Below are 14,446 nucleotides of genomic sequence, written 5' to 3' on the forward strand. Positions count from 1 at the left end.
TGTTCATTTTATTTTCTGATTAGGGAGAAGACATTAAAAATGCAACAAACGACCTGGCCTTTGATTTAAGATAAATATTTAGGTGATGGATGAACACCAAAAGCTTAGGTAGCTGGTGTGCTAAGACCACAGCGTGTCATGCTCACCAAAATTGTCTCATTGTTTCCTTGAGCTCCCTTCCGGTCTGTCAGTATCCACTTGCTATTTCTTGTCTTATACTTAGATTGTGAGCTCAGTGGGACATGGACTATCTTTCTGGTCTGTGTTTGAACAGTGTCTAGCACAATGGGGTCTTGGTACAATTAAATAAATAATGATAGCAGCAACCAAACTTTCTTAACTAGCTAAACCTCTACTTGAGTCTGCCAAAGGGTCCTGGAAATCTCTCCCCCACTGACAGGGAGGGTGAGCACATTTTCCTTATAGTTCCTGCTTCCCCTCAGATCTCTCTTATGGTATTTCATCATTTCTGGGTTTTGGATGGAAAGTGGAAGGAATAAAAAAAAAAACCCAACAGGAGTTAATGAACGTTTTAAGGGTTGGGTTATGTTCTGGGTGTACATTCTGATCTCATTTAGTCCATACCCCATGTTGGCTGCATTGCTTCCTACCTGTAGCAGATGATTCCTCATCATCATCTTCATCCTCATCAGTAGGGGAGGTCTGATACACTCTGGTATCCACAAACGGAGTGAAAGAGGCTTTGGTGCTACTTCCCATGCCATACTATAAAGCAAGAAAGAGGATGATGGCTCAGAGGAAGGGAATAATACTTAATACCAATGTTTTTGCTTCCAGTGAACAACAAACTATAATCTTCCCAGATGGGGGACTGTTCAAAACCACTCTCTTTGCCCTGTCAGATCAGTTTTCTATATACATTGAAAAAATCATTAATAAACATTATATAAAAAGGGTAGATTCACGAAAGTTTGCATAGTGCTTTGAAAACGAAAGGTATTACAATATGCACCATAAGTGCTAATTACCAAACACACGATGATGTGGAAGAAAAGTCTTATTGACAAAGGTTTGGGATGACTGCATCTCATGAATGGTGAATCCAGGAGTGAGTGAATTTTGCAGGACATCCCAGACAAGCACAAATGAAAATTTTAAACCACATAGACCTGCATCAGTGTGTAATTGGGACATGCCACACATTTGACAGAAAAACTATTGCAGGAATGTTTGAGAGTTTTTTAAAGTATTCCCATTGCTTTTTTTGGATGCCTATGCTTGTAAAGCTAAGATGTTTTAATTAGCATATCTTCAACTATACAGTTCTCAGAAAGAGAGAAAAATAAGTAATACATTTTAGAAACCTCTGAGAATTGCCTTGGTGAGCTTTTGCAGACATCATAATGTGACAGTTTGGCTATTCACTACCCTGAGATATGCCAGGGGAAAAATAGAAATATTTATCCCATTGGTAAAGTTACAAATCCTGGCCCTCTAAAAAAAACCAACACCCATTTCTGGTCCTGATGGGGTATGTGATATTGGACTTTAAATCTATCATTGGTCCAGGACTGAATACTGCTCATCTTGTTTGTCAAGCTACTTTAAATTCTCATATGAAATCACATGTTTGTGGGGATGCGGAGGATAGGAAAGGGGAGGAAATATTTTTGTGTCAGGTTAGTAGCAGAGATTCGGTGTCTTAGAAGTAGTCCCAACTCCTGGCAGAAGTGGATTAGTGGGTAAAGCCCAGGTGAGGTGTTCCAAGAAATGTGTTAAATGAAATTTATCACATTGCTCTGTGATCTACCATGGTTCTGCAGTGTATCCCACGGATGTAACCACTTCACATGCACAATATACACTGTTATTAAATCATACCACTCAGGATTGGAGGTATTTCAATGGGCTACTTTGTTTCAAGAAGTTAACTTAAATGACTGCACAATTAAAAAGTGTGAGGGCCCCGAAGGTCATTTCTTAGCTAATAAAACTAAACCGGAACATATCATAGCTGATGACAAAGCTGAGACTTTGCGACAGGAAACGGAGAGAAAGTTCTCCCATCACATTGCTCTATTTTTAAACTCATGTTTTGTTAGTGCAGGAAAACGAGGCTAAGACCTTCTCCTGAACAAAATGAAATTCTTATCATGGGACTCATGGTGGCATGTTTTCTTCCCCATACTTGAGCAGCTTATTCTTCTATCATCGCATTTGCTCAGGATATGCTATATTTATGACCTATATTAAACGCTGTTAAAATAGCAAGAATCAAGTGTATCCACAAGAGAAGAAACACCACTCTCATTTTTCCTCCTTAGCACAGATTTCTTTTAAGCCACCAAGGGCCAAAATCAAATCTGCTATCTCTGTACAAAGCCAGAGCTCAAAGCCACTGCATTGAGTAATTGCATAACACCCTGACTACAAGAAGATAAGCATACACTTTTATAAGGGTAGCTCTCTCGAAGGGAAGCATAATCTTACACTGCTCTCAAAATGCTACTCGGGTTTCAAGCAAATATCTTCCAAGGAACGGATTAAGCTAATAAGTTTAAGAGCAAATATTTTGTTGAAAAGAGCTCTCCCGAATTTTTCATGATTCAGATATTTGGCTTCCAAAATCTCCCTGTGAAGGTTCGGTGAATGAAGGTCTTCTTAAAGTCTAACTCATGGAACACTCCGAAAGGCATTTGATTTAGAAACAATTCTGCTATGTCAGATTCTCCCTATTCTTCTCTGCTATTTATCACCAAGGATATTTTATACAAAAAATAAAAAATAAAGGGGTCAAGGCGGTCATTATTATTAAAGCGGAAGGACTGGGAGCCAGGAGATCATGGTTCTAATTCTGGCTCTGAACTTTGGCACACTGCATAACCTCAGGCAAGTCACTTATACTCTATGTCCCAGAATGCCCTTGGGGGATCAGAATAGTGACCACAACTACTTCACAGAGGAATCGTGAATCTTCTCTTATTCAACACACTTCAAACAAACGAAGTTTGAGGATGGAAAATGCCATAAAAGCATAAAGTAATATCACAATGAACAAAAATCCAGTTTGAATAAACAGTTCATCTGCAACAAGAATTATCAGGGGACTGGGAGGGCGGACATAAGGAAATTTGAAAAAAGCTTTATGAATAAACTTTTCAAAAGCACTTAAGTGACTTTGGAGCCAAAGTCCCGTTGACAGTCAGTGGGAGTAGGGACTTTGTAAACTGTACCCCCTTATGTAAAGCCTGGCTAAAGTATGATTAAGGGACTATTTTAACAGCCTACAAATATGTGACGGGGGTAAACACCAAGATGGCAGAGGGATCATTTAGGATGGTACAAGGAGATATAACTAGGGCTAAGGGGATTACATTTAGAAACAGAAAATTTAGGCCTAATATCAGGAGAAGCTTCCTGACAGGAAGATGTACTGTGGAGTAGCCACCAAGGAAAGTAGAAGCAGCCTCATTGCTTAAGACTTAACATTAACCAGAGAAAACACTAGACACTGTACCTTCAGGCACATTCCTGCACTGGCAGGGAGATGGTTCAGATGAGCTAGCAGTTGTTTTCAGTGCCTACCTTCCATGATTCTCCTGTTGTTTCCCCCTACCTTTCTCTCCTATTCATAATCTTCTGTGACATCACTGTTGTCTCCATAACAACAGAATGTGATGTCAAAAATAAAAAATAATTAATTTCCATGCAGAGAATTAACAGCCTGAGATGAACTCTGCAAAAAACAGATCATACTTTCATGCAAACGTATTAGCAAAATATAATCCATAGATACACACACAGGCACTATTTTGTATACACACACACACACACACACACACACACACACACTATTTTGTGGGTGTGAGATAAATATACACAAGCAGAATTGTTTCTACATAAAATGTCTTTTTCAAAATTTTCCATGAAGCATCAGCAACTCTAGAAGGGAAAATTTAATATTTACAAGGATTTTTTTCCCAACTAAGGATAAGGCACTTTCAAATACACGATTTACAATGGATGAAATCCTCCATTCTGATGCGTCAAGCTTTTTCTTTCTTTGCTCAGACTCAGCTATTCTTCATCTAAGACACTGGCATTTTAATAACTTTCAAATCTGTTATTTAAATATTAAGACCTCATCTTCCTGCAGGTCCCGTTCAACCTTTTATAAACCTCGGTCTCAGCTTCCCAAGCTGCAGTCTGAGATAATACTAGGTCTCCTCCAATCTATTTAGCCCTGACATATCACGGCTGGTTCTGCCCAGCTATACAGGTAGAGTAATCACTATCTGTCACTTCCGTAGCCTAGGTTCAAATCCACTCTCGATTAAAGTGACCAAAATAAAAAATACAAGAAAATTGATTTTTAATAGACATACCCAAAGGATTCACTTTAAACAAGCTTGGGTCATCTTACTCCCTTCCTGCACAACACAGGTACATGCCACAATACTCTCTATATTATCTTTGACATTAGTCAGCATGACAGACACTGTTTCACAAGGGATGAACATGTAATCTGAGTCTGCCACAGGGCAGTTAGAATACATGTGTGATTCATAGATTCATAGATTCTAGGACTGGAAGGGACCTCGAGAGGTCATCGAGTCCAGTCCCCTGCCCTCATGGCAGGACCAAATACTGTCTAGACCATCCCTGATAGACATTTATCTAACCTACTCTTAAATATCTCCAGAGATGGAGATTCCACAATCTGGTGAAGTAATGTTGGGGTAATCTGGTGATGGTGAAGTAATGTTGAAAAAAATATTTCTCTGCAGGAATAGACTGCGAACACTTAGAATTCTTCTTCCCACAGCCCTCTCACTAAAGGAGAAATCCATTCCACCCATACAGAATATTCCACCCCCACAAAACAGGGCCAGGGCAAAGTGCTACCACATAGTTCTTGCACAGCTACTCCTCCAGCCAGTGAGCCTGTATAGCAGCTGCAGCCCCACCATGTCATCTGTATGAGGCGCCTGGGGCCGCTGGATCTGTATAAATGTGACTCTGATGCCCTTTCCCAATGTGGCCTTCTGCACATATACAAGGCCAGCATGGGGATCTTTGCCCTGCATGAACTCATAGACAACACAGACCCCATGAAGCCCTTATGCAGGGCTTAAGTATGTACACACTTGCTCTGGGGTGAGTTTCATCCTCCATTCCAAACTTCCATGCAACAAGACATCTATGCAGATTCCTGCTGTGACAGGAGGTTTTTGCTAGCGGTACTGTGAGTCATTCGGGAGTCTGAACTGAAGCCAAAACTCTCAGCTTACACCCATCCTCAGCTTGTCCAGCCCCAGAAATTCTATTTTTGAAACTTACAGGATATTTTTTGGCACATACACTATAAATGTATATATTTAAACACAATCCCTTCATGTTGTGTCTCCATTTTTAAAAACAGTCTGAGAATGACCCCAGAAATATTTGCTTTTATAAACAACTGACTCCCTCTTGTCCTTAGAAGGAAACAGACAAAACCTTTAGGCCAAAACATGTACCATAGATCCTTACATTTTACAAGGAATGGGATCCTTTATTCCTAGCAGATTTTTAATTTATTATTATTAAAAGGGATCCTTAAAACAGCTGGATAATCTAAAGTGAAGAGAATAAGATGATAGGACATAGACTAAATGATCTACACAACAAAATAAAAGGTTTATTTCTTATTGGACATTCACCCACAGATTTTACTTAATACTGGGTGATGTGGGCTTGCATCTGAGAGCAGAATTTGGCCCAAAGACAAGTGTGTATGATATATAGTAAGTGACTATGAATGGCAGGCTTTGATTCACTTTGTTTATATGTAAGAACTTGAGTTTGTTAGGATTTTTGTATCCTATGCAGAAAAAAAAAAATCACATTTAACCACTTCACTGCCAAGCAGCTGGTATCAGAGTCACTTCACCCTGAATGGAAACACCCACAACTTGAAAGGTATGCTACATTTTTGGCCTAAAGAACTTCACAGCATCTTTCTAACCAATCTTTTAGTTCATCTTCCCATTAGAGATGAGCCAGAAGGTAGAATCCGGGCCCCAGTGGAGTCAATGGTAAAATGACTTCAATAGGGCCAAGATTTCACCCCAAGTTGTTGAGACCCACATCTGGACTGTCACAAACTTCTGGGATGTTTGGTTCAAGCCCAACATCACTAAACATTGACATTAACTGCTGGGTTTGAAATGAGCCCTAGTGCAAATTTCCACCATTAAAACATATAACGATTTACCTATTACTAAGTGGATTCAATGTTACTTCAACTACGTTCATAATCATAATCCTGGACTGGAAACAAAGAGAGAGGTGAGCAGAGATGACTGGAGGAAAACACTGAGAAAGCCCCTTTCTCAGAGGATGTTAATACTTGTTCAAAGCAATGCGAAGGAAGAGGAATAGCCATGTAACAAAGAGGCCCCACCACCTACTTCAGCCACTGAGTCCATGTCTTGCGCATGCGTGGAGACTCGCCCCAGGGCCTCAGTCGGTGTGCCTGCAGGCGAGTGGCTTTGCTGCACCAGATCAGGGAGATTGATGTGCCCAGCAAAGCCATTGCTGGCTGCATGGCTAGAACGCTTTTTTTCACCAGTGGTCTGCAGAGACACAAGGTACAAGGAAGAGGAGAAGGAAAAAACAAATAGATCTACTGCAGTAACCCAGGTATCAAAGCAAGCACAGAACAAGAGCCCTCTCTGCCATATTCTCCCCATGCACATCTGGCAAGCAGCAAAATATAAAACAGGAGAAAGAGAGAATTAATCACAAAGTAACTTTAGAAGCAATTAGCCATGTTACACCAACAGGAGACGTCTGATGATGATAATGATTTTGAATCAACCTTTTTGTAACAAGGTAACCATAGGCCAAATTCTCACTTTGGGCATGCAGGTGCAAATCCCGCTGGGTCCAATGGTACACCCAAGTCAGTCCGTGAGAATAGGCCAAGGCCCATTGACTTCCATGAGATCTGGGTTTGTATGGTGGAGGGCAGATTTGGTCCCTCTGCCTTTTAAAAGCTACAGCGATAAGGGGTCTGATTGCAGGATTTCCACAGTCGCTAATACAGCTCCAAAAGCATGCTTCTGGAGTACAAAACACCAGTGAACAGCATCAACATTTCCCTTCCACAGAGTAACAGATCTATTCTTGTCTTGCTATGCACACAAAGCTCCCATTAGTGTCAACAAGGGTTACACGCCTCTGTGGAGAGGAGACAAACCTACTCCAGATACATTTTTAGGTAAGCGCTCTAATCCAAGAAAGTCTTATTTAATTCTCTCCTCTCTTATAGGCCCCCACTGGCAACCAACAAAGCAGATCTTCTCTCTAGACTGCACAAGTCATGTGTGATACCTGTTTGGAGAATCAGGAGTCTAGCAGAACTCACAGGCAGGGCACTACAATTCCAACTAACTGCTACTAGAGAAATGCATGAGCAGGCTACTGTACCTGAAAGATTACTGGGGTTGTGATATGCAGCCACAGATGACATAGCCCTGATCCTTGCAGCTGCCAAATTCTCAGGTTAGTCGAGGACCAAAGACAGAAGAAGGAAGAAATGATTTGCCTGAAACTGCTTTGGGGCTCATCAATGTTTAGAATTTAAGGTCAGTCTCCATTTCTCCATGACATAACTGAGTCTGCCAAGCAACTGTCTATATCAGACACCTTTGCAGACAAGGGCCCCGTTTCTTTCAAATGGGCAAATCACCCTCTCTAGCATGTGCTTTTCCCGTGCAGACAGGTATTGTTATGGAAGTTCTCCCCCTATTGCTATTTTTATTAGCAATCACACCTGCAGCCTATCAATTTCTGTAGCTAAGGAGATGTGTCCATCTGAAGTGTTTGTAAAGACTCCTCAAAACACAATCTGACTAGGATAATAAGTGCTGCTGCTAAGTGTGATAGCCATTTGATTCATGCAGTGTTGTTGGTCCCAGGATATTAGAGAGACAAGGTGGGTGAGGTAATATCTTTTATTGGACCAACTTCTGTTGGTGAGAGAGACAAGCCTTCACGCTATGCAGAGCTCTTCTTCAGGTCTGGGAAAAATATTAACAATGTCACAGCTAAATACAAGATCGAACAGATCGTTTAGCATAAATAGTTAGCTTATGGGCTAAAGGACATGCCCTTTGATTACTGAACACCTTTCACCTTAAAGCTGGGCACTGTCCTTGTGCATGGAAGAGGGCAGAAAAGCCCTGACCACAGAAGTCAACAAGAGTCTTTCCATTGACTTCATTGGGCTTTGGATAAGGTCCTAAGAGAACAACAGAAGATTTGTATATGACACTATATTTTCTATTATCAGTTAGATTTTTCAGCTGCCTGTTAGTTTTAAAGTCCTTATCTGACACCAGTGCTCTCATTTGGTATTGTTTGCGCAGAGCAAGTTTTACAATAGCAATGCTTAATACCAGCATTTCAAAAGTGGCTGGTTAATCATGGTCGTGGCTTGTACTTGTATTCAATTTAATTAACTTCACTGGCATGACAAGGTGGACAAGTATCACTATGCTTCAAGAATCTCTGTACAAACCAGGCTGAGGGGCGGAAATGGATTAGATGGATTTTATATGATGTGCTCATTTTGCATTGAATCCATTTCTGATTCTGTGGCAGGACGAAGTTCAAGTTGTGAGGCTTTTTCTGCTGTCTCCTTTCTTTCTTCTGGAGTTACATGGGATTTCTCTCCCTCACTTTGGGTCTCAGTGAGAAGTCTTTGGCTATTTCGAAAGGGGAGCAAATAGCTCTCTCACCTTTCTTTGTATATTCTTCCTGCAAATGGCTACTTCCAGCTGGCATGTGTTTCGCTGGTGGAGAGTTTGGGACCACAGCGCTGCCCTCCTCTCCCCATCCCTGCCATGTCCTGGAGTAATATTTTGACGAGGGCAAACAGCTACATTATCTACTGTTGGAGGGCAAATGCCTGTTCATAGGTCACCTAGGCTAGCCCTTGGAAAGATTTATTTTTCCCCAAAGGAAAAAAGAATTGATATGTAATAAATCATCATTCTGCTCTAAGAAATTGGGGACTGTGAGTAGGCACCTTTTCCAATCTACTATAAAAACAAAGCCCTCCCACACTATGTAAAGTCCAAACTCACATCCCTCCTGGGGTTTGGCTTTATTTCTAAACAATCAGATATCAAAGACCAGCTCAAACCGACTCCACAGGCTTGGCAGCTCCTAAGGTTCTTCCCTCAGGACTGCCCACCCCACATCCTAGATCCTTTCCTTCTAGGCAGCCACTCTCAACTCCTTTATGTTCAGGCAGGGTGAGGAGTCACTGGCTGCACTGACTCAGCTGAACCCCTCCCCCAACAAGATCAACACCTGCCAACAGAGTGGGGCCTTTCAGGAAAATACCACCCGCCTGTTTCAGGAAAATCTACAGCATGATAAAGAACTGCAACAGAAAAAGAATCTGAGGCTTCTCCATGGGCAATTTTTTTTAATGTGAGGCTCAGTCTTGCTCTTTTATCACAATGCAGTGGAAATCAAAGTAGTCTCTCTCTAAATCATCCTTGTTTACATACTGCACTCCTCACCAGGAGACCCATATGAGAATCAAGAATGGTGGAATAGAAGCCAAATAGAATTGAACTGGGGAGATTTGATGAATGTGGTGGACCATGATTTCAAACTGGAAAGGCCAAAAATGTACCCAAAATATTCTGTGGGATGACCACAGCTTTACTTCAGCAATTCCTTAAAACCAGAAGTCAAGTTTATTGTGACCTTTGGAGACATGCTTGATGTCCAGCCAGGAGACTTCTCCACCTTTGCATTCCATCGTCTTCATAAATGCAATCATTGACATTATGTTCTAGGTTTTTTGGTCCTCCTTGTACAGGAGCCAAGATATTGCAATTAGAGTGCTCAGATAAGAAGTTATAATTATACTAAATCAACTGAATGTCTTTGGCAGATGGCTAAGTGGAGGTGGGGAGGAGTTGAAAAATGGTGAAGAGAACGGGAAACGTTGGGCCAGATTCCAATCTCTCTAACAATGGTGTAAATTGAGAGCAACCCTTTTGGCTTGGATTTCCTCTGGTTTTACAGCAGAGTAAATTAAATCAAATCCCATCCCAGTCTTCTAGTATTACTATTCACTGCTGTTTGTCGTTGTGAGAATCATTTGTTTGTCATATTTATTTATACAGTATAATTATATTACTGAGCCATTAATGAGCACAATTTAATCAATCATTTTCTGTTTAGAATACACAGTATAATTGTTTTTCATGCTTACGAAGACAAAACCTCCTGAAGATGTTCCAGAGAAACTCTTATCTCCGACTTACCTCCCTTACCATTAAAGTCCCTTCCCTGGAAATACTGCTAAATGTATCTGCATGGGGTGTTTCTAGACCATGGGATGCCACCATTCCTATGTTGTATGGCTCATTGCTTCCAGGAACTCCTGTTGGTCTGGTGGTAAAATGGAAAACATTAGCGTTGCAAATTTCTATCATTAATGTAGAAAAATGTATTATTTCTTCTGCATCTTATTTTAAGATAGAATGGAACTGGGTGTACTACAAAGGACCTAAGGTTATGTCTACACGGCACACTAAGCTCTGGGACCCCATGAGTGGGGAGGGTCCCCAAGCCTAAATGTCAACACAGTAATTTTTAGCCCTGCCGCCCAAACCCCACAAGCCCAAGCCAGCTGACCCATGCCAGCCACAACAATGCTGGGGGTCTTTTATTCCACTGTAGACATACCCTGTGGGACCTGGGCTTGTGGACTCAGTGTTTCCAAGCCAGTGCTTGAGCATCCACACTGCATGGTAAACCTGGGTTTATGATTGCTGGACCCGGATCTCACAGCCATGCTAACATGTACATACTGCACTATGCAGCCCTTCTGACTCGAGGTTGCAGCTTGACCTGCATCCACATTGTAAATGACAAGGCTTGCACCTGAGTCACAGTGGGACTCGGGCTCTGACTCACCCCCCTAGCCGGGTACTAGGACCCAGGTCTTGAGCATTTGCTGATCTGGGTGAGACTGATTTGTCTGTGAACAGAATGGGAGCTTGGGCTCAAACCTGAGTCAGAGCCCAGGCTTAGTGTGCAGTGTAGACAATCTTATTACTATTCTGGCACTATGAGTAAGGATCAGGTTGTGGTGAATTTTCACTGCTTTCTCTTTATAGGGTGTCATTCATTTCTTGCCTATTGTAATCTTGCTCATTCTGTTCTTGTATGCACATGCCCTGATTGTAAGAGCAAAGAAAGTCTAACCGTCTACTTGGAGGCTAATGCAAAGAGTTGTATGATCAAGCCGTACAACTGCTATCTCCAGAGAGAAAATCCTTCAGTCTTCACAAATACAAGTAAAAGGGCAAGAGACAGAGGGTGATTCTCCAATCTGTTAAAGCCACTTTGCATCATGCAATTGGCATAAAGTGGCCAGAAATAGCCAGTGAAGAATTTGCCCTATGTAGAGGGGGAAGCAGAGAGGGCATGTCAGGCAGGGCCGGCTCCAGGGTTTTTGCCGCCCCAAGCGGGGAAAAAAAAAAAAAAAAACAGCCGCGATCGTAATCGGCGGCAGCTCCACCGCGCCGCTTTCTTCTTCGGCGGTACTTCGGCGGCAGGTCCTTCCCTCCAAGAGGGATCGAGGGACCCGCCGCCGAATTGCGGCCGAAGAGCCTGACCTGCCGCCCCTTCCCCTTGGCCGCCCCAAGCACCTGCTTGCTGAGCTGGTGCCTGGAGCCGGCCCTGATGTCAGGGACATTCTAGAGGCAGTTTGGTGGAGCAGAGCTCCACCATGCCTGATCCTCCACTGGCATAAGGTGCCTTACCTATTGTGTGAATTAGAAGTATATTGCATTCATGCTTTAAGCTTGTCCCCATGTAAGATACTGTAGTGTGCATATATATATATATATATATATATATATATATATATATAAAGGGCTCCCCCTGCCTATCTCTTTATGGTATTACAAAGTGCTCTCATGACTTGATTGGACAGCACCAAGCCCTGCAGTGTTCTCCTGGTATCATCAAAACAAGAAAGGGAAGTACTTTATAATGCTAGAAATAAAGTGACACGGTCTTATAGATATATTATAAACAAAGCACGATAGTTTAAGATGTGTTTTAATACATATTTAACACATACCATTTTCCCTCATGGTATGCATTAGAATTAGAGAGGTTGGACTAAGTTTATCGTGGTGCTGAGTAAGTATAGATATGTCAAACCAGAGGTTGCACTTCATTCTTCATCACATTCAACCCTGGAGTGCTCATGGCTTGATCCTGCATGGTGCTGAGTGCTGTCAATTCTTACTGGTATAGCGGGGCCACACAAAAATTCAACTGAACTCAGAGGTCAACGGCAAACCAAGCAAGGGTTAACCAGGACTGTCTATATTACAAAATATGTCAACAGCTGTTATGAAGTTGTTGATAAGTCCTGCATTGAGAATGCTTTCATTGGGTGTTTTCAATCAACACAAAGCAATCTATTTTTAAATGCATTATTCAGGTGCACACCTCCTTCTCAATGGCTACTGTTGCCAAACAGGCCACTTTGGGCAGCGCCCATAAAAGTGGGCATGCACAATGCACGCGCAAAGTCCCACCTTTTGTCCACAGAACATTGCTTATGTCGTGTGTGTGCACCCATTTGTGTCCAAGCACTGTATGTGTGCCCGAATGTTTATTGGCACGTGGGTTCTTGATGTTTAGACTCTGAATCACATTCACAACTGGTATCAGCAGGTGCAAATGGAGTTATCCCACCTGTGAATTTGATGCTTTATCTGTGATTTGCCCGGTCATGTACATTGCAATCACTTTGGGAACATCTTCCCTGCAGTTAACGCACGTTCTTATTCAGGTGTTGCCCCTAACCTTCCTCCCAAGTTTGGCAGTGCTGTAAGCCTGGTTGAGTTGTGGGTTAGAGTTTGGGTGCCACTTTCACTTGGGCTGGTAACTCACTCATTACAGATATAGGTTAAATCACTTGAGTGCTGATAGTCTCTAATACCTTCCCACAATTCCCCCTCTCACCCTGTGTGCCCAGGGGAGACAAGTTCTCCCACAATTCATTGGGAAAGAATCAGAGTGGCTCATCTTACTGCAGCATAAAAACCATGATATATGCCCCCAGAAGTCCTAGCAACACACACAGCAGGAGTGAGGACACAGTAACTCAAGTGTGGCTTTGCAGTGTGGCTACTCATACCTGGGCTAGACTAACCTGGGTCCCGATCACTTGTGTTAACTCTGCAGTGAAGACATACCTTTTGGGATTACAGGTAACATCCTGCGCTAATCTCATAACACTGCAATACCCAAGTACAACGAGTGACTTGCAAAGGAGTCACAACCTCAATGCTGTAGTACATGGATTTTAAGTCTGTAACTCCCCCCTGTTTATTTCATTCTTTCCATGCCAGTGATGGTCTAAGGTTAAGGCAGTGAACTGGGTCCCAGGAGAGCTATGGTCTAATCCTGGCTCTACCACAGGATTCTTGTGTGACCTTGCACTGATCACTGAAGGCCAGATCCTCAGGTAGTTGAAATCAGCATAGCTCCACTGAAGTCAATTTACTCGAGCTGAGGATCTAGCCCTTCCTCTTTCTGTGCCTCAAATCCCCATTTGTTAAACAGGGTTCATAATATTTTGCTATCTCAGAGGGGACTGTGCAGATAAATTCATAAATCATTGTGAGGGGCTCAGATACTATGATCAGGGCCACAGAATAGCTGATAAAGATAGAATGAGAATTGAGGGAGTGCCATGCCTCACAGGGGGCACTCAACATATTCGAGGATCGGGCCCTCGAGCATTGTTCTGTTGTGGTTTTGGAAGATGAAAAGCATGTAGAGTTACTATAGCAACTAAAGTAGGCCTGATCTGGCTCTCACTGAACTCAGTGGGAGTTTTGCTGCTGAGTTCAATGGGAGTAGGATCAGGCCCATTAATTTAAGTGCAATGCTGAGAATTTGATCTCTCCCAGTAAATAACTTTCCAATTGGCCTTATGAAATACTGATTTTCAGAGTCAATGAATCATCCAAAGTTGTGACTGCGCTCCCGGACCACTCACTGAACTCAGAAAGATGGAATATTGGCACCACCACACCAGAAGCAATAGGACTAGGAAGGGCAGTGCAATATTACATGGTTCTCAAACTCTTCCACAATGCAGACCACATCTTAGCAGAGAGTGTCCTACGGTCCTCTCTCTTCCCATTCACGTGCCTGTGACTATAATGACTGCAATTGCCTACATGGAAAATAAAATCAGTGAAGTATTGATGTATTTTTAACTTAAAATTCTTGGTGAGGAGCCTAGACAGTGAAGCACATGGCAGCAAGGAGGAGAAGCTGGCCCATGTGACCTGCCAACTCTCCAAAGACTACCAGCAGGTGGCCAGTGGACTGTCAGTGGCCCATGGACCAGTTTGGGAACTATTGTGCATCAAGGTAA

At 42.4% G+C, this 14,446-nt stretch overlaps 1 protein-coding gene across 1 annotated transcript in view; it reads right to left on the reverse strand.

Annotated features, from left to right (window-relative positions):
- TNIK (TRAF2 and NCK interacting kinase) overlaps nucleotides 1-14,446 on the reverse strand; it is a 313,805-nt gene that overhangs the window by 14,445 nt on the left and 284,914 nt on the right. Inside the window, exons 23-25 of the mRNA XM_065410355.1 lie at nucleotides 10,296-10,422; nucleotides 6,414-6,578; nucleotides 612-726 (exon numbers count right to left, since the gene is read on the reverse strand). Of these exons, the coding sequence (XP_065266427.1) occupies nucleotides 612-726; nucleotides 6,414-6,578; nucleotides 10,296-10,422 (407 nt within the window). The remainder of the gene's footprint in view (nucleotides 1-611; nucleotides 727-6,413; nucleotides 6,579-10,295; nucleotides 10,423-14,446) is intronic.

The sequence above is a fragment of the Emys orbicularis genome, chromosome 9 (assembly GCF_028017835.1).
Source record: "Emys orbicularis isolate rEmyOrb1 chromosome 9, rEmyOrb1.hap1, whole genome shotgun sequence".
In the NCBI taxonomy this organism is placed as follows: domain Eukaryota; kingdom Metazoa; phylum Chordata; order Testudines; family Emydidae; genus Emys; species Emys orbicularis.